We start from the raw sequence: 20,115 nt of genomic DNA on the forward strand, positions 1-20,115 counted from the left end.
ATGTTGTCCCAGCTCTGGTGCTGAGAGGTCAGTGAGCTTCTGGTATTACAATGCGAAGCAGTGGAGAGTCAGAAGCAAGGAGGCAGGTTGGAATTGTGAAGGGGTCTAAAATGGTAAAGGTGAAATCACCCAACTTGATGCATTATTTTAATAACGTAACTCATCAGAGGAAAGTCAGACTTATCCTGCTGACTTCAAAGGGCAAGAGCAGGACACCCCAATGAAAACATGGAAGCCATTACCTAGTTCTGCCATGGACACAGTTGGGGAGGTCTCTCCGTTGGTGAAGGAACAGTAGGGAAAGAAGCCGGATGCTGGTGCATAGTCACATATTGGTTCTGGTTTGATTCCATTGATATCAAGACCCGACTGGTCCGGGGAAGGCTGTATGTCCAGGTAGAAGCTGCTGACAGCAGAGTCTGCCTTGCTGCCCTCAGGGGTGTGCCCGTCGATGTAGTTGCTCAGGTCGTCGTGAAGCTCCGTCAGCCCGTTGGCCGAGAGGTTGTAGGTGGGAGTCAGCGGCTCGGCCTCCCCGGGCTGCTGCTGGTGGTCGCGCTGCTGCTGCTGCATCCGGTGCTTCTGGACTTCTGCATACAAGCTGTCTCTCTGCTTTTTCGACATGCGGCCGAATTTTACAGCTGGAAATAAAAGGCCAAACGACACCGTATACAATATGTTTTTCTCCATCACCCTCCCCGGTGTGCTTTAGGAGTTCCTTTGAAATCTCAGATAATCTCAGTCAGACACCACAGAACCACACGACAAGGACAGGATCCAGAAGTGAAAACCGTCCCACCCGACACGAGCTGGCTCCACGTCTCCAACAGCAAAGACACATCCCAGACGAGATACGTTTCAGAAATAGACCCAGGGCTGCTAGAAGAAACCCGGAGCCATGACCACCCAGGTTTTCCTGCTGTCACATAACCCTACGCTCAGTGGGAGCCACTGAAATGGAACTTACTGGGCTGGGTCCCTCTCCACCCAGGCAGCTGGCAGAGACCCTTCTTTCTCCTCCCAGTGTTCAGACCGATGCCCAGGGATTCACAGCCTCATGGGGGTACGTCGAGGCACAAGCAGTCAAACCTCAACTTTCATTCACTTCATTAATCAATACACTTACATGAGGGTCTTCCTGATGCGACAGCCAGACCTGGGGCTTTGTTGAGAAAGCTCAACAGACTGAATAAGGCATTTGCAGTTTCTGGAATTACATCTCTGAGTCTACCCCCTCTCCTACTCCTGGGCCATGCGGCCGGTCCCTGGTGAAACCCTTGGGTCCATCTTTACACTGGATCTTAGCCAAAAGGCCGAGAAGCGATGGGCCCATCTTGAAATGACCCTTTCTGCTCTTCTCATTTAGCCTCAAGTGGAAAGATTATCAGAATGCTGGAAAGGGCAGATGTTGTGGAAGATCCCTGCAGGGGGATTTTGTGTTTGCAGCCCTTCTCCTTGCGATGGAGCTCCACGTTTAAAGTGGGACAACCACTAGAGTGACTTTCCAGTTCATTCAGAATCCCACATGAATTCTGAAGCACTCAGATAACCAAGGACAAAAACTCTATGATTTCCTGGTCCGAACTTGTGCGCTGAGCCATCAATTTCTCAGCCTGACTCTGTATATGCAGATCAAACCTCTGCTGGAGGGACTAAGCTCTCCTCCTTGATTCTGGTTAACTTTACACATGACTGGGTGGTTGTAGGTGTGACCTACACCACAATTTTATGAGCTTCGGGGGCAAGAGACAGGGTGGATGCAAGTGGAGCTGGAAACCAGAGCCCACCACCTGGGCCAGCTGGTGGATTCTTTTCCTGCCAAGGAGAACGTGCTTTCCTTTCACACAGAAAAAACAACTGAGCTGGATTCTGGTCAGTTTTCAGTTTCCACGACTCAGGTGACAAACTTGGTGGGTTAGTTAGACAGCAGTCAGGCTGACGGGGGCTGTGAATTTCAGGCCTTTAACTGTATAGGGCCTCAAATTCACTCTGAGCCCGCAACAATACATGCCGTCACTTAGATGCAAAACCGCCACCAGGCATACTGAAGGCACTTTATTTTATTTTTTTTTTTTGGAAAGAATACTCTAGAACTCCCAAGCGGATTAAGACCCAGAGGTGAAACTTGTTCTGCTATGACTCTGAATTGTGTTTTAAGTCTTTTCTTAGTATAAACAACAGTAATCATACTATTCTCTTAATGAAATGAATGGGTCAGGTCTTAAGAAAATGCACACACAACCTGTGATTTTTAACTTACAGATTCATAAGAGATACACCTCATCGTGTCAGTTTAGTGCCACTGGAAGATGAAATCTGCAGGGTTTTGTATCCCAGGAATTTCTGAGGACACAGTGTAAGTTTGTGACTTGCATCTTCTGATGGCAAAAGTTCATTTTTCATTCTTACGCATCCTAAGAGGTCACCCTGCACACAACTCATGCCTGGGTGGGTCCACACACCCCAAATATATCTGATTATGGGGAAAGCAGACTTTCAGAATGCCTGCTCAGCATTCTGAAGTTATTTTTTCCCAAGCTGAAACTCCATTGGAAGAGATGGTTCCTTCAAAAGGATCTCTTCAGAGAGCCAGGCAGCCGGTATATTAAGGAAAAGTCCTTAAAATGTACCCACTGTACTATCTGCCCAGTTTCCTTATGTAAGAATAATTGTCTTGAAAGCTGGCGTTGATTATTCAGTGAGCTTAAGACAGTTTTCCAGGAAGGTCCTGAAATGTTTTGCAACTGAAAGGTAGATGGCCTCTGTTTCTTAAAATAGCATCTTTCAATGAAAAGAACACTTGTCACTGAGCCATGCTGTGCACTATTTTCACACATACTAGATGTACAAATATTTGACTTTGGACCTAGTTAGCATAAAAGCTAATTCATCTCCCTGCCAATAAGCTTGCTCGTGTAAGGCATGCAGCCCTTAGCTCTGGGTTGGGTTTTCTATGCAGGAAAAAGGCTTCTAGGAAGTAAATTTATGAAGACCCTCATGTGATGCTTACCTTCAAGCAATTCATCCACCTGTTATGTCTTAAACATCAACAAATCTGAAGGTGTTCTCATCACATAGACATTTCTCCTCCAAGCTCCCCCGTCCCCCTAACCTTAGCCAGTGAGCTGGCTATGATGGTTTACGGAGGAGGAAGGAACTGCTGTGAGACCCAACAGCCACCAGAGGAGGGAGGGGAGGTGGGTGGGGAGTGGGGTGAGGGGCAGAGGGGACATATTCTGGTAGATCTGGGTCCAGGCTTCAGAAGGCCCCTTCACCACCCCAGGCCACTGTACAATGCAGGCTGTGGGCGCTCACCATCTCGAGACATCCCCACGGCAAGGCATTTCTGTAATCGACAGTGTTGGCAGCGGTTTCTACTGGTTCGATCAATCAAACAGTTCTTCTGACGAGGACAGGAGTAGGTGGCATTGCTTTGCTGACTTCTCCTGAAAAAGCCCTGTGATTCAGTTATAAAATATAAAACAGGTTAGTGTCAGTTTGAGCGGAAGATACTAAAGGCAGGGTACCAAGCACCGAGTGGCATTAATATTTAACGAAGAATTAAACTTGCAGCAGAATCATCCAGGAGACTGTTAATAAAATTAAAGTCACTTCTTTTTCCTTGAGTAAAATTGATCCCCAGAGCCTAGCCCTCCATCCCTTACACATGCAAAACCTTCTTTAACTCCAACAGATGGGTGCCCACGTACAAGGCACAGGATCGGGTCCTCTTCTTGGCTTCTGAGGACCCAAAGCTGTGTGCTTGATAGCATGGTACAAAGGCACTTACCTTTAACCTTTATCACCAAACACTTTTTAGAATAAACACAAAACACTTCTCTGGGATGTCCAGAGATAAGAAAATGCAGCCTCACCGTAACCCAGGAGGCTGCAATCCTGATACACTATAGTAATCTCACCCAGACCATGTAAATCCTCCATCCTTTCCGTGTCTTGCATTCCGCACGTCAAAATCTACTGCCCCAAGAAGTTAAGTGACCCTTGGATGGATCATCCTGGCAGATCAGTCAGACTGGGAATACCCCACTCTTGCCAGTTTGGAAATACCTTGTGTTCAGAATCATGGCCTTTAAGATTTAACAAATCCGATTTGCTGCTCATCAAGTTCCACTCATTTGTTAAGCGCTGTTTTGGAAATAAGAAGGTGGACGAACAACAAAGAGTACTGACCTCAAGGATTTCACTCATTAATTCATTCACTCTCATGGATTCATTCATTTTTGTTAACTTCTCGAGCTGGATTCTTACTAGCTGATTAATTTTCTTAAAGCTGCAAGTTTCCTTTTAGTGGCAACCACAAGTTTTGTTATGTCGTATTTTCATAATTATTCAATCGAAAACTTGCTCTAATTTTCAGTAGATTTTTAAAAGCCGTATGTTATTTAGAAGCACATTTCTTAATTTCCAAACATAAGTGGGGGGCAGTGTTTCTGGTTATCTTTTGATTGTTGATTTATCTCTCAGTGATTTTGCAAACTAGAGATGTACCCTTAAAAAAAAAAAAAAGGTAATCAGAGTCATTTCTATGAAGCAGAGCCATGAAGGGTACAAAAGAATACTATCATCTTCAAATCTTTAATGGTGAAGATGGATGACCCTAACCAAGGGTACACAAGTGGTGAGGGGTGAGGTAAAATTACTCTCTCACCAGAAGATTATTCTGGAGACCAACTTGGCAAAATCTATCAAAATCTTTAAAAACATGCCTATTCATTGAACTAGTAAGTATCCTTTAAGGAATATATTTGAAAGAAATGTTGATAAAGGTATGAAGATTTACCTACATGGATGTGTATCACAGCTCTATTTGTAAGGTGAAAAAAATTTAGAGAGATGCTAAATGTCCAACACTAGTGGACTGGAAGTCACAGTGGATATTCATATTCTCAGGAACCATTAAAAATGGTATGTCAGAAATACAATTACTGCCGTAAAAAGATGATAAAAATACACTGCTTAATTAAAAAAAAATAGCTAAGGAACTAAACACAATATAATCCACTTTTGGAGGGAAAAATCTATATATTTAGCATAGAATAAACTTTGGAAGTTTATGCCTCCAAAGAAAAAGAATTGGTTGGTGGGGCCATGAGTGATCTCAATATTCTTTCTATTTATCTGCTTTCTGATTTTCCGACAACGTGCAGGTGGACAGGTATGTGAGCTATGCAGAAAGAACAGTCTAGTCTATATATCTGCTTTCTTTTGTGATGTCTGAGGACCTTGTGGATTCAGCCGATGGGCAGTTTCCAGCTCTTTCCTTGGGAAACCAGTCTGGGATGGGCGGGGTGGGCACTGACCTCTCACACGCTCCCTGCTCTCTGCCAGACTGCTCACTAATCCACGTGGGCCAGGCTGGGGGTCCAGGGTCTCAGACTGTCTCTCCATGGTACTTCAGATCTTCCTGATAACAAGTCTTGCCTCTTTTGTGAAGCAATCTCTCTTTTCTCAAAATATCTAAAAAGCTGTAGGTTTCCTTTTTTTTTTTTTTTTTTTTGGTTTTGTGTGTGTTTTTTCCCTCTGTGACAAGAAAGTGAGATGAAGTAAAGCTTTCTTTGGGGCTTAATGGAGAGAATTCAAGAAAATATAAATGGTAACGGAGGCCAATAATCCTTAGGAAGAGATAGCAAGAGGTCACCTGTCTAGGTGTTCAGTCGCGTCTGAGACGTATAATCTCTGTCCAGGCTGAAAGGGGTTTCTTTCTTGAGGCTCGACCACCATCCAGACCCTCCGTGTTTGCTATCACTGCTACCACTGCAGGCGACTAGGATCAGGAACTATTCGCCTTTCCTTTAGCTGAGGCTGAATTTTGCTTGCTTCACAATGAGACTGTTCCATTTTGTTCTATAATCATTGAATAAGGAGAATGTCTGCCCAATCTCTCTTTTTTTCTTTAAATGGAAACGGTACTTGAGGGCTGCCAGGTTGCCTCCCGGTACCTTGTCTGTAGACCAAATCACAGCCCGGGCACCTTTCTTTCTAGGTTCCTTTGTACTTTCAGTATTTCTTCTGAGGATCCTCTCCAGTTTCTCCACTTCCTTAAAAAAAAATCATCTGAAACTCGGAACTAGACACAGCTCTTGAAGAATGCTTGGGTAATTAACACAGGAAAAAAAAAAAATGCTGGTCTTTACTTTCCATATATTCAACTCAAGTTAACAGCAAACCACCACTAAGAAAGTTCCAGCATGTTAGCCCAGAAGCCGTACACAACCACCGGTTTGCTCTGCTACCAGGGACCTCTGGGAGGGCGTGATGGTGGTGATAATGATGACGAAGATGATGATGATGGCAGCGGGGTGGGGGAGGAGAAATCTCTGCATGTCTGTATTAACTGCATTTTTTATTCTGCATTTTTACTGCTTTGACATCTTGAGGTCTTGCTCACCCAGGAGAGACTGCACTTCCCAGGGCTACCTAATTTCTAGAGACAGCAAACGACTTGCCTGGAGCAAATCTTTCACATGCAGACCGACCAGTCCAGAGCCCGTACACCCAGCCACCTCCTCTATCGGGCTCTCACCCTCGGGGCCACTCTTGCCCTGCCCTAATCATTCTGGGACCACCAGGTACCACACAATTAGGGATTTTAACTAGCCAATCCTAACCCTGCTTTGCCTGCCTCGCCAGTTATAGAAAATCACAAGAAAGGCTCCTGCCTGTACGCCCCCCTCACTCCCTCCGCCTCCTGACTGACCCTGGTGCTTCCCCCTGTGGTCCCCTGCGTGGCAAGCTGTGTCTCCTGTTTCGAGGGACCTGTGAGTATAACAAACGTCTTCCCACATGTCACTTTTGTGTCTCTGTGTCTCACCTACATGATTAAAACAAATCCCAGGAACCGTTGAAATAGTGCTTATTATTCACTAGGCTTCCTGTGCCTTCTATGGATTCCCATCATTTAATTCCGACAAGGGCAACACGAGGCAGGTGCTCTCATTTCCCTGGTTCCCAGGTCAAAGAACCAGAGGCTTAGAGAGGCACAGAGACTTCCCCAGAACCTCCCCTCCCCAAGCCCCCAGGATGGGATAAAGCCAGGATCCAAACCATGCGGTTTAATTCCAGGACTCACACTTTTATCCCTTTTGTTTCTCTGCTTCCTTTGCATATCAGAAGGACTCCCTCTTGAGGATTCTCTTAGAAAGGCGACCATTAAGCAGGGCAGAGTAAAGACACAGGTATGCAGGATAAAGGAGCAAGACGAGTCTGCTCTGAAATTAGTGTTTCCCTTCGGGTTAGCCCCGCTAGCTGGCCACACTGCCACTGCCCAGGCAACTTACAGATTCCTCTTCAATACCACCTCCTGATGTGGGTTATTCACACGAGACAGCCAGTCTCACCATGTCATGATTTCCCCCTCATCTCTGACCAGAAGGATTAAGTTCCCTTCTATTTACCTTATTTACTTCTAAATTCCTTTAGAAAACAAACAAAACAATAACAACAAACCGACTTCCAGGATGCAAAGTCATATCATTAAAGATGTCTGAGTAATGATGCCAACAACTGCAAGGCAAACCCCTGAGGCTTCCCAGATGCTCTTGGAGCAGCAGCACTGAGCCTGGAACCAACGTCTGGAAAAGGACTACATGTCTTTGGATGCCTCAGCTTTGAAGGGTCTGGGGCAAGAGAGCGAGCAGATACATCTTACTGTTTGCAGCACCATTTCTCACCGAATCAGTGGAGCAAGTGCCTGGGGAAAGCGTGGGGAGTGGCACAGCTAAGAACTAGAGAAGAGACTTTTCTTTGGGACTAAGTCAAGAGAGTCATGCTCACAAGTCTAGCTATCAAATACCAAACAGGGGGGTCAGGCGGGGTTATAAGGTGAGAGCCGCTGAAGGGAGAGCGAGGTAAGCCTGGCTGACTCAGATACACACTAACCTTTGCGTTTCAGACACAATGAGGGCTTGGTTTTCCTTACTTCCCCTTTTCCCCCCTTTTAAAAAAACTCTTCCTTTCCTATTCCTTGGGATTTCTCAGAAGATTTGGGAAGGCAAAATGATAAAGCATTTAAAGCTAATGAACACCTAAGAGGAGAAAGGTTATAGGAGGAAGAGAGGTAGAGAGTATGGTAGGTACCTTCCTTCCTACAGGTAGACATGCTCATAAATGTAGAAGCAGAATCTCGACTGACCGGGGAGCGATCCTGGAGAGGGTCCCCTTGAGAAATGGGACACCAGTTCTAGGGGTTGGGGAGTTCGAGGCCACACAGAACGTAGTGACAGCATAAGCCAGTGCTTGGAGTTTTGGGGCGGAATTGAGCAGATGTGTATAAAGAAGAGAGAGAGTGCTGAAGCTGTGAGTCAGCTGGGAAAGATATTAAGTACACAGTTTTAAAGTTTTAACTTTTAAAAGCTGAGCTAATGAATTACTTCTTTGGCTTTCTTAAAAGTTCACTTTGTATGGATGTCAAAATATATGGAGATGTGCCATTATAAGCATGGTGGGCTTGGGCAGAGGGCCACCATGATGAATTTCAGGGTAGGAAACAGTACTCGGTGTGACTGTGGCACGCTACCACCACCTAGTGGCACTACACTAACATGCAGTTACTGCAAAGGGGTTTAGAATAATACAAACCTGCCTTGCGAGATGAAAGGAATTTGAGAGACGATCAGATTCAGTAGTTCTCAAACAGACGGTGTACCAGAATCATCCATGGAGCTTTTATAAAATACACCTGCGATCTACTGAACCAGAACTTTCAGGGGTATAGTCCCAGACGTACATACTAGTTTGAACCCTGTGAAATCTCCATTTTCGTATGTCAAAAAAGAAGAAATGTCCTTTTGTATGGTAAACATTTTAACAAAGCTCCCTGAAGACTCTGCTGCCTTCCCCTACTTAAGAGCCAGAGATCTACTCTAGTTTTCTGATTTTTTGCAGATAACCAAACTGAAACTCAGAATGGTAAGTGTCTTGTTCAAGGCTGTCCCACCACTCAGTGTCAGTGCTGGGACTCAAACCTCAGTGTCCTAATTTTAAGTGCAGTGCCCTCTCACGTAAATATCTCTCCTGAAGTGCTGGGACTAACAAAACTGGTGCCGAACAGTCTCGATGTCCTGACACACATCAACCTTCTGCCTCCATTTCCACCGCTTCAGAGACAACTAACTCTTCACTGTTTCCTCCCTTATTTCACCCAGCCTCTCAAAGTGCCTTTCACTGAGTTTTATTTCTGATTTCTGCCTGTTTTCTGGAAAATTCTATTGCCTAATTGAAAAAAAAAAAAAAACCGCCCTGGCTGTATACTATGAAATTTTGCATCGATCCCACTAGACTGGAGCTCCCCAGGGCCAGGGCTGAGGACATGATGTGTGGCAGAAAGCTCACACTGGGGTTGCAAGAGATAAATGTTAACATTTTGGGAATTTTGTGAACCAACTGTTAAACATAACTCTGATAAAACCTTAACTTATTATTTCATTACTATTTTGCTATTATTATCCCTGTCCGTGAGGTTATTTACATCATTTATTGCATGACGGTGTGCATCCTTACCCTGCGTGAAGTGAGATGTCACGCTGGGAGCCTTGAAGTTCACCATGTGGTGGGAGGATTTACACCACGGAAATGGGCAACTGATGCAAATCAGGGCTTGATTCATTGCTCTGCTTACTGTCTAGATTTAAACAGTGATGAGGAAAACATTAACAATGTGGGTTAAACTTAAAAGTATGCCATGTCTGTAGCCATCACGATGTGAACTGCTCCCAAAAAAGGGAGGACATACTCTTGCAGTTTTAAAAACCACTATCTGATTCAACAAAGAAGTTGCTCACGTCATCACTGACGACTGAGTGAAGTTCCAAAACAAGTTTTTCCTCGTTTCACTTTCCTCTTATTCATTAATGTAAATGATAAATGGTGTTGGCGCTACAGTCTTTGGTCCACTGCAGCCACAGGTACGGATTTCAGCAAAATCAATGAGTGCATTCCAGAAGGATCAGTCGCCTATATGAAGCTGATTAAAGAGTACTGTAGATTTTACTATTTGTGAATTGTGTGAATTGGTACCCGTGGAACAAAAACTAAAGTAACGCACATGCATATTGACACAGTTTTCCAGAGAGTTGGTGGTTAGAAACTGACTAGCACGTGCCTGGACGGAGCTGGCTTTGCTGCATCCCCAGCTTTTTGCCAGGCTGTCAGAACGGCTGCTCTCCATTTTGGACAGGCAACTACCCAAAGCTGTGGCTTGGCCTTCCACAGCCTTATCACCCCCACCACCAATACACACACACACTCTCCAGAAACTTCAGACGAATGGCTTAATTTTCATTCCAAACAGAACATACTCTGACCCACTGACCACTTCCCAGGCTCCCCTCCTCCCGTGTTTTCTTGCTCAGTCAAGGGCACCTTGTTCACCCTTTAGAGACATGGGCGTCCCTGTCTCCTCCACACCCACATCCATGCAGTCACCAAATTAGACTGTTTCTGGCCACCTACATGTTTCTCAAATCCATCTACTTTTCTCCATCTTTACTGCAATTTTCTCAGATTCCCTTATCTCCCATCTCCTGAATGGGTTATTACACAGCCTCCCAGCTGCTCCCTGCTCCCATTCTCTCTCCCTCCGATGCATCTTTACAGTCACTGAAGACCTCTTTCTAAAACATAAACTGATCAAGTCACTTCCCTGCTTATTAGCCCTCGGTGGCTCCCTGCTGATGACCAGGCTATGACCACCTGTACAGGCAGCTGTATTAGTTACATTCGGTCCTCCTCCCAAAGTCACACTCTGGCCAAATCTAAACTACCACGTTCATAGGTTCTCAAAGGACACCACCCCCTCAGCCTGTCCTGGAAGCGCTCCATCTTCAGGATTCACCTTCTCTGACCTTGCCCCTCCCACACGCACCGGTAGAGTCCTGTAGGTAACCCCCGCTGAGTCCTTAACCTGCTGTAGTACTGATCTGTCTCCCTCACTTTGCTTTGTTTCTTTCCAGTAGCTAACCCAGTACAGCAGTCAACAAATACTTGTGGAGTGAATGACCAGTGGAAAAATGAGACCATGATAAAAAACAGTGGTGACAGTCATATGCTGAGCTGTACCAGGCACTGTGTAGGACACTTTGCAAACATGATTTATTTGCAACTCACAACAACCTTGCAAAGTAGGTATTTTTATATCTGTGTATAAATGAGAAAACTAAAGTTCAGCAAGGTTAAACCATCTGTTCAAAGTAACACAGCAGGTAAGAAGAGAAGCCAGGATTTGAATTCCTGAACCCTGGGGTGCATCTTATCCCAAAGGTCAGAGACAACTTAATGCACTATCCAAAAAGCATCCAGACAAACAGGCAGGGCAGAACAAAAACAAACAACCAAACAAACAAGTAAAAAGTCCCATTTTTCAGTTGTGCAGTCAAAGTTCCATACAATGGTTCAGAGACAAGGTGAGGGAGATGACATTTTATAGGATACTGAGTACCAGGTTTATGCATGTAGGGAAACACTTTCCTTTGCTAGATCTTCTTAATAAAAAAAAAAAAAAAAGCTGTGAAATATACATGGCGTTTTCTACTGGGGTTACTAACAGTTTCGCCCCAAAGTGGGTGGTGGCTGGACAGAGCCATGTGGATGTAGCTGGGAGGTGCTCAACCCCGGTTTACTAGGGTATCTGGCTCCCAGGGGGCTCCCCTCCTGCTCCGGGCTCCTTCTTAGTGAGGCACAGGCTGAAATGCTGATCTGATGTTTGGTCTTTTGACAATTTTCACTTAATGAATTGATTCCTACAGTTCATTAACATACCCACTTCCACGTCTGTATACACATATGTCTTAATTAGCTGCTCATTGGCTGTTTAATTACAAGAAAACAGCTGACAGCTGCCTTGCTGAATTCTAATGGCAGACGCATTGGAAAGGCTACACATTTGCTTTTGACAACCAAGATTTATTCATAACTCTACAATTTATTGTGAATGCTCATATGCCTGCCCGCGTTATTGTATTTTCCGATACAACTAAAATTTCGGGATCTGGGGGACTGTGGACTCATTCCATTTCCGAGGCGGAGAAGAGCAGAGAATCCTAGATGGAAAGGCATGAACTCTGTTGCAATTTTATTTATTTTGGGAACTTTCTGTTGGAATGTTCAGCAGTATGGGGGTGAGGAAGAAGAAATATCTTGGGATAAACGTGGGCAGAAAGTTAAGTATGTAAAGTTAAGAAAGAAGATAATTGGCAACTTAATTTTATTGAGGGGTAAAGAGAGGGCACGCGTAGATTAAAATCAGGGTGAGGAAGAGGAGGAGGAAATGATAAAATTAAAATGGGGGGGGGGGAGGCAGGAATAGCAGTCTCCGGAGAAGCAGATGAAGAAGGAAGTTTGTTCTTTAGACAAGAACAGGCAGCTTCATTCACCAACGTGAGCTGTCCAGCCCCAGACTCGTGCATCTGTTAGCAGTAAATCACGGAAACGTGGATCTGCTCAACTACTTCCCCATGCAGTAATGACTGGCCTCCCAGTAGCACTGTACGTGCAGATGATCTCCAATTAAAGCTGACCTCATGTGCCGTATCTGGCAAGTGTAGATGTCTGCTTTGGTGTACGATGATGTGCTAGATCCTTAGATCCAATCCAAGTGGACACGTTCAGCACTGGTGATTTCCACGCAAGCATGAGGGGCCCTCCTCTGAGCCGGACACCATGTTAGACCCTATCTAAGACAGGGTCCCAAGCCCAGGGTTTTCTATGAGCTGAGGCATGATTAAGACCAAACCAAAAAAGCAAAAAAAAAAAAAAAAACAAAAAACCCCCCCCAAAAAAAACCAAAGAAAAAGAAAAATACAAAAAACCCCCTCAAATAACCAAATCATCTTGATGCAAATTGGGGTTTAGCACATCCTACTGCTTGTGCGTTTCATCAAAGGCGTGCAAGATTTTGCTAAATAAAAAATGTTTTCTTATCACCCCTATGTAACGGAAATGAAACTTTGATGCCACAGGATATAATAAGAGTCGAGTCTAACTTTCATTTTAAATGGCTAGCTTGAACGCTGGGACCAAGTGTTATAAAACATTACAGTAAAAATGTTGAGCATGAATGTATCAATGTGAGAAGTGGACAAAATTGATCCAGAACTAGTAATATTTTACAACTAAAATAAAAATATTAGAATCCTCTGAAAAACAATTTGGCCTAAAAGGAACGTTTATCGACATGTCTTTAATCTAATGCATAAAAAGCTCCAGAAATTGCTTTAACTCTTCAGGAAAAAAAAAGAGTACCAATTATACATTCTGGATATCTTTGAAAAGACTTTTTATTGTTAACTTCAGATAGCATATTTGTTAATGCAAAGAAACTATTCCACAGTCTCCTTTAATGGGTGGAAGAGGAAGCTTTGCATAAGATATCATCTTAAATGTATTCAATGAATAAATATTTGACAGATGGACTCTGTTCTTAGACTGATCAAGAGGCAAAGGGTCTTAATTGTAATCAAAAGTCAATTCACTAACTTCAATACTCAATTGTACAATATTATTGTAAAAGTTATAGTAGAGGGGGATAAATTTGGAATTTGGGATTAACAGATACACTGTACACATATAAAATAAACCATAAGGACCTACTGTACAGCACAGGGAAGTATGTTCAATATCTTGCAATAACCTATAATGGAGAAGAATCTGCAAAATAATACATATATGTATATGTATAACTGAGTCACTCTGCTGTATACCTGAAATATTGTAAAGCAATTATACTTCAATAAAAATTTTTTTTAAAGGTTATAGTTGAATGATGACTATAGCTAACACTGCTGTATGGTATATAGGAAAGTTGCTAAGAGAGTAAATCCTAAAAGTTTTCATCACAAGGAAAAAATGTTTTCCTTTATTCTTTTCTTCTTTCTTTTCTTTTTATTGTATTTGCAGTTGACCCTTGAATGATGTGAGGGGTTAGGAGCTGCAGACCCCCGTGCAGTCAAAAATCCATGTTTAAGTTTTGACTTCCCCTAAACTTAACTACTAACAGTCTACTGTTGTCCGGAAGCCTTACTGATAAACAGTCAAGTAACACGTATTTTGTATGCCTTATGTATTATATACTGTATTCTTACAGTAAAACAAAATTAGAGAAAAAAAATTTGAAAAATCATGAGAGAGAAAGTAGATTTATAGCACTATACTGTATTTATCAATATCAAAGTTTATGTCCTTTGTGGTCAAGATGAATTACCTGTCTGTGAGTACTTACATCAAGGTTGTCTTACATGCTACTGGAGATGTTATACGTATTACTAACATTAGGCATCAAAAATGAAAAGATAATGTTAGAAAGAAATGTATATTTACTTACAAAATATTTTCCAATATATTTATTGAAAAAGATCTGTGTGAGTGTAAGTGGACCTGAGCAGTTCAAAGCCGTGTTGTCCAAGGGTCAACTGTGTTTGTGAGAAGATGGATGTTAGCTCAAAGAGCTGTGGCAATCATTTCCCAATATATATAAATCAAACCACCATGCTGAATGCCATAAATTATACAGTGATGTTTGTCAATTATTTCTCAACAAAAGTGGGGAAGAAAACTGTGGTTGAAATTGTAGAGCCAAAAAGTCTAAAAGGATATGGTTAAAAAAAAGTCTGTGTGGGTGTTTTTTATCTTGAAATAAATGATCGTCATCACCAGCCTCTGAGCAGCCACTGTATCTAATGATGATGTGAAGAACGGAAGGTGAATGATAAACAGGACCATTTCTCAAAAGGAAACCTCACCCAATGGTCATTTTTCTCTATACACTTCAGCCTTTGGATTCACTTTGAAGAGCGAAACTTATTACCATAACACCCACGGCCTTTCATTTTATTTCTGCCCCTTTCCTCTGCCCATATGCTTCTTGACCCAACCCCCCCTCCCCGGCAGGTCTGCCCAGCTTACCTTACACCCCCTGCTAGTGCCCATCCAGGGCTGGGACTAAATTCTGTTCCAAGAGCTCAGAAATGTCTTTACTGATGGAACTAAGCCCTTGCCGGCCTGGATTCAATGTTCTTCTGAAATGCAACATTCAGGGCTGGCCCAGTGCTAGTTAGTATACTGTCCCCTCCTTATTTTAAAAGAACAATGAACAAATTTTATAATAAAAACCTTGGCATAACAGAGCTCTTAATAATTTGGGGAATGGCAGCACCTGTCTCTCTTTATCTTCTATGATGCACATTAAGTGGTCCTTTGCTCCAGTGAAACTGGGTTGTCTCTTGTCCCCAGAATGCAACCAAGACTTCCCTGTTTCTAGCCCCTTGCTGCCCAGTGGATGTGTGCTTCCTGGGTCACTTCATAGACCGCAGACTTCCGCTGGTATTGGGTTCCTGCATTGCTATTTAGCTCTTCCTGTGAGGGCCTCAACTCTACAACTAGGATGTAAACCGCTCAAGGAAAGGACTGTCTTCTCCGTGTCTGAGTCCCTGATAGTGCTGACAGAGCACCCGAGAGCGTGCTCATTTTTGGTTGTTTTTATTGGCAAAGTCTACATAACAGATCACAAACGGTCACAAAATCAAGACTGGACCCACAGGTGTCCTGGAAATAGCACATGACTTCACAGAGCACATCACCCAGGCATGGGCCGTTTGCCTACGAGTGATAAGAACAAGGACCAGTACCCAGCGAGGGCTTGCTATCTGCCTGGCACGCGTGCAAGTGCCTAAATGCACGTGATCACCCTCTGCAGGAACTCCAGTCACTGTCCTCATTTTACCGGTGGGGAAACAGGCGCAGAGAGGCTGGGCAGCTGCTCAGGCTGGTAGAGAGCAGAACAGGGTTCAATCCCAGGCAGTCTGGTTCCAGAGTCTGGGCGTAAGGATGACACTATACTGTCTTTCTACACGTGGTGAAAGGGACTGGGAGACGGTGAGCTGGGAACACCTGGGGGCCAGCGAGAGACCTACCAAAACGTCCACCACTTTTGTTGTTCATGTGCAGTGCTAACCTGAGCAAGGGGGAAACAGAGAATCATTTCAGCAGTTAAATAGCTTCTCTGGTTTCTGGTTGTTGATTTTTGTTTCTTTTATTATTTTATTTTAAATTTATCTTTAATTGCATTTTTTATTGAAGTGTAGTTGATTTACAATGTTAGTTCCAGGTGTACAACAAAGCAATTCAGTTATACATACACAAACATATATATATATATTTTTTTTTCAGATTCTTTTCCATGATAGGTTATTATAAGAAATTGACTATAGTTCCCTGTGCCATACAGTAGGACCTTGTTGTTTATCTGTTTTATATATAGTAGCATGTATCTGTTAATCCCAAACTCCTAATGGATCCCTTCCCCGCCTTTTCTCCTTTGGGAACCATAGTTTGTTTTCTATGTTCAGGTTGTTGATTTTTAAAATGCAATTTAAAGTACATTCACAAAACAATTAGCTCAGAAAATGACTGAGTCACTATTTTTTTCTCTCTCATTAGGTATCTATTTGTATATCTAATTAGAAATTTTCCTGAAGCCTAATGATACCATCACAGAGATACATTCGTTACAGTTTGTCATGACATAACCGCCTTCACCTGGACACAACATGATACATCATTAACATTAGTGGCAAAAGCAGAGTCTCCTGACTTCACCACAACCAGAGATAAAAACCTTAGCTGTAGCGGAGAGAAACTATGATGCAGAACAAATACTATACACATCGAATGTAAACACGTACCATTGTATAGGTCCCAGGCTGGGCAGAGGCCCAATTTGTTAACAAAATTCAGTTTTAATTGTTTGTTTTTCTGACTTCCATCGCATAGAATCAACAGAACGAAGGAACAGAAGCAAAAATAACCAAAAAACACTTTGGCACTGAGGCTATCCAGGGTCTGGAAGGGGATCTAAAAATCACAGAAATAATGGCTGCCTTTTGCTTTCTTATTGCTTTTATTTTTGTCATAAATAAACACTGGGGCGAAAAGAAAATACACATTGTTTGTGCCTCTGTAACCCAGCAGTATTCAGAGAATCAAGTCAAATTTCATTGACAAGCATGTTGTTCATGCATCTTCTGAAATGCTGGGGTGTTGCATAGGCAGTGGCCCCACCCCTCCCTGGCCCTGCTGTGGCCACCACTCCTCGGCCCCGTACTCGCTCCAGTTTGCCCCACAAAATGACTCGTGGCATTACTGAGAGACCCAGAGCGAGGGGACAGTTTCCTGGGCATGAGACGGTACCCGTGGTTATTAATGCCTAGGACCGTGTCCACTTAAGAAAATCCCAAGGTGACAGGTGATGCACCAAAATCAAGTCTGCTTGGAGCTCCCGGTAGTAGGGCACCGCTGCCCCTATGCCCTTTATCATGGAAGTCCATGTCGCCTTCTCCCAAGAGGTCTGACAGAGTAGGGGAGGGGGAGGTGTGACAGCCGGCCGGCCACATCAGCCAAATTAACTCCCCGAATCAGTGGGGTGACAACTGTCCCAGGTGGATCCCTCTCCTGCTTACATCTTGGGATAACACAGGCCAGGAGGTTGACTGCGTTTGGTTTAATTTAAGTAATTTTGAGGGAGGGCAAACTGAGAAAATAATACTTTTTCCTTGGGAATCCAGAACCTTGAGGCCTCAAGGGCTACCATAGAGACGAATGATTCAGTATCCCCTTTGGGCAGCAAGCTCCCTATTCCTAAAAGGTGGATAAATTAAATTAAAAAAAAAATTAAGTCTGGTAGGTGGTGTATAGAAATTTCCAGCTGCCCCAGGATGGGCTCAGTATGAAGCATTTGCACCCGTTCAAAGTGGCAAAAGGGTGACGAGGTTGAACAGTAAACCAAAGACTTAAGGAAATTCTGGGGCAAATGTCCCTGAAGCCTTTCACAGTAGTTATTTGTGTCTGAAGGTGGTTTTGTGTTTTATGACGCTGTATTTTCTAACTTCACTAAAGGAAGGCTAACCAAATTTGTAGATTTTATTTTTTGCTTCAGCCTCAAACTGCCTTAGGGCTACACGAGGCCCGACTCGGGGGCAATCAATGGGCTCAGAGGCTTCCTGCAGGTCTAAAGGGCGTCTCTCTTGTTTATTTTGCACTGTTTTATCCTGCAAGCTGTCTCAAGGCTCTTCCAATACAAGCAGGAGGATTTAACTCTTAATACAGTGAAACCTGAATAACAGAACAATCTAGGTTTGGGGGTCTTGAATGATTAGGGTAAACAGCTCTATTTCCCGTTCCCACATCGATGCATCAGCTGGTACCCGCTGTCCCGAGACCAGCGTCAGTAATAATAAAAACCGTAACAACAGCCATTAGACTCTTGGATTTAAATAGCACTTTTCAGTTTGTACGGACTTTTATTTACAGCGTTTAACGCTAGTCTTGGAAGGGGTCTAAAAGGTGGGGAGAATGTCACTTTGCAGATGAAGAAACAGTCGCTGAAAGGGTAAGACATGCCCCAAAACAGCAGGGACAAAGGGAGACACCAGTCTGAAACTCAGGTTCTTTGCAAAACCCCGGCCAAGATTTGGCCGGATGTGTCAACATCTGTGCGCCAACAATAAGACTCTCAATCGCATTCCCATCAAACTTTTTGGAACTGCCTTCTTATAAAGCTAATAACAGGGACATTACGGAAGTCTAGAGTCATCTCTTTTTTTTTTTTTTGAAAAAAGAGAACCAAAGAGATCGTTCACCAGATCAATCCGTTCTGGGACTGGAAGCGACAAACAAGCAGCGCTCGAAACCTTTTCTGATACCAGCCTCCCGTTATTTCGATGGGAGGAGTAAAAACAGACATAACTTCCTCAGTCGTAATGAACATCCAAATATTTATTTTCTCCTGTCATTTCTCATCACTCGAAATGCCAAGGAGTTGAATTTTTAGACAGAGAAGTTAAAAAAAAAAAAATCACAGAGCTACATCCTAACACGAATGGAAACAACAATTAAAAAGGCTTACCTTGCAGCCTTCACATGTAATGACACCATAATGGATCCCTGATGATTTGTCTCCACAGATCTTGCATGGAATAATTTCAATTTGAGCTGCAACAGAAGCACGCAACCGGTTAATTACATTTTCTTTTAAACACCTTATAAAAGCGTTCCCTGATCAGCATTTGTATAGTGAAAACTAATAACCTGCTAAACATTATACTGCATTAACTATTCATTGCTGAACTGTGAGGGTCCCCCTAGAGCACTGGACTAAATTATGGCTGCTCGTTATATAATAGCTTTCGGGTTATTAAAATGGGTCATTTGAGAAGGTGTTTAAGAACCCACAAGAAGACTGGAATCAGCATTTCAAAGCCTTCAAGAACTGGGAGAGTTCGCAGTTTAGGCCTCAGAGCAAAGCAGATACTAAAATGTTTCCTCCCATCTCATTTTCCATCATTATGTTTAAAAGGTCATAAATCTGTCTTGGCTGAGCATTGTAGCTCGGCTGGCGGAGAAAAATATGCTCCAGAAAGTCAAGACTTCTCAGGAAAATGATTCCGTTCAAAACACTAATAAGTTACATATGACGGTAAGAATTCCTTACTCATCTTTTTTTAATTAACATAGTCGCCGTGTGTTAAAAATTAGCCCATTTGTTGTACGATCAAAACCTTTCAGCCATAAAGTTAATATCCTATCTGAATTTAAGAATGATGAATCCTGACAAACAGGACAGGTAGCTTCTGAGTTCTTTAACATTGGAAATTGATTTCTCGGTACAGCGTGCGTGTGTTTCTAACCAACTGATTACTTAAAGGTGCCTCATGCTGGAGGAAGAACCAAATAATTAGGGTATATTACACCAAAGCTCTCAAATATGACAAAACACATTTCTAAGCAAACAAATATATTGAGCAGAGTTAGAAAGAACATAATTAAGCATTAAAAATAACCTAAGGAATAGAATAATTAGGCAAAACAAAGTACTTGGACAACTATTAAATATAATTTATATGTGAAATAAAGAACCTACAGTGAGCTGTCTGTATAGGACGGCACCGTTCGCCAGTTTACCTGGAATGCTCCATTACACTCAATTTATTTTCCGTGGTTTTTATGACTGGATATCATGTCAGATTATCTACTAAGACACACACACACACACAAACACACAAATGCAAGTGCCCCAGTGCATTTCATTTTCATACAGCCCCTACTAGCGCC

At 43.0% G+C, this 20,115-nt stretch overlaps 1 protein-coding gene across 5 annotated transcripts in view; it reads right to left on the reverse strand.

The window, feature by feature from the left end:
• The window catches only part of RORA (RAR related orphan receptor A), a 694,742-nt gene that overhangs the window by 16,947 nt on the left and 657,680 nt on the right, over positions 1–20,115 (reverse strand). For all 5 annotated transcript variants that reach the window (XM_074366224.1, XM_074366223.1, XM_074366226.1 and 2 more), the window contains 3 exons: positions 18,911–18,996; positions 3,313–3,454; positions 243–638 (listed from right to left, as the gene is read on the reverse strand). In XM_074366224.1, coding sequence (XP_074222325.1) covers positions 243–638; positions 3,313–3,454; positions 18,911–18,996 — 624 coding nt within the window. The remainder of the gene's footprint in view (positions 1–242; positions 639–3,312; positions 3,455–18,910; positions 18,997–20,115) is intronic.

The sequence above is a fragment of the Camelus bactrianus genome, chromosome 6 (assembly GCF_048773025.1).
Source record: "Camelus bactrianus isolate YW-2024 breed Bactrian camel chromosome 6, ASM4877302v1, whole genome shotgun sequence".
NCBI classification, from domain to species: Eukaryota; Metazoa; Chordata; class Mammalia; order Artiodactyla; family Camelidae; genus Camelus; species Camelus bactrianus.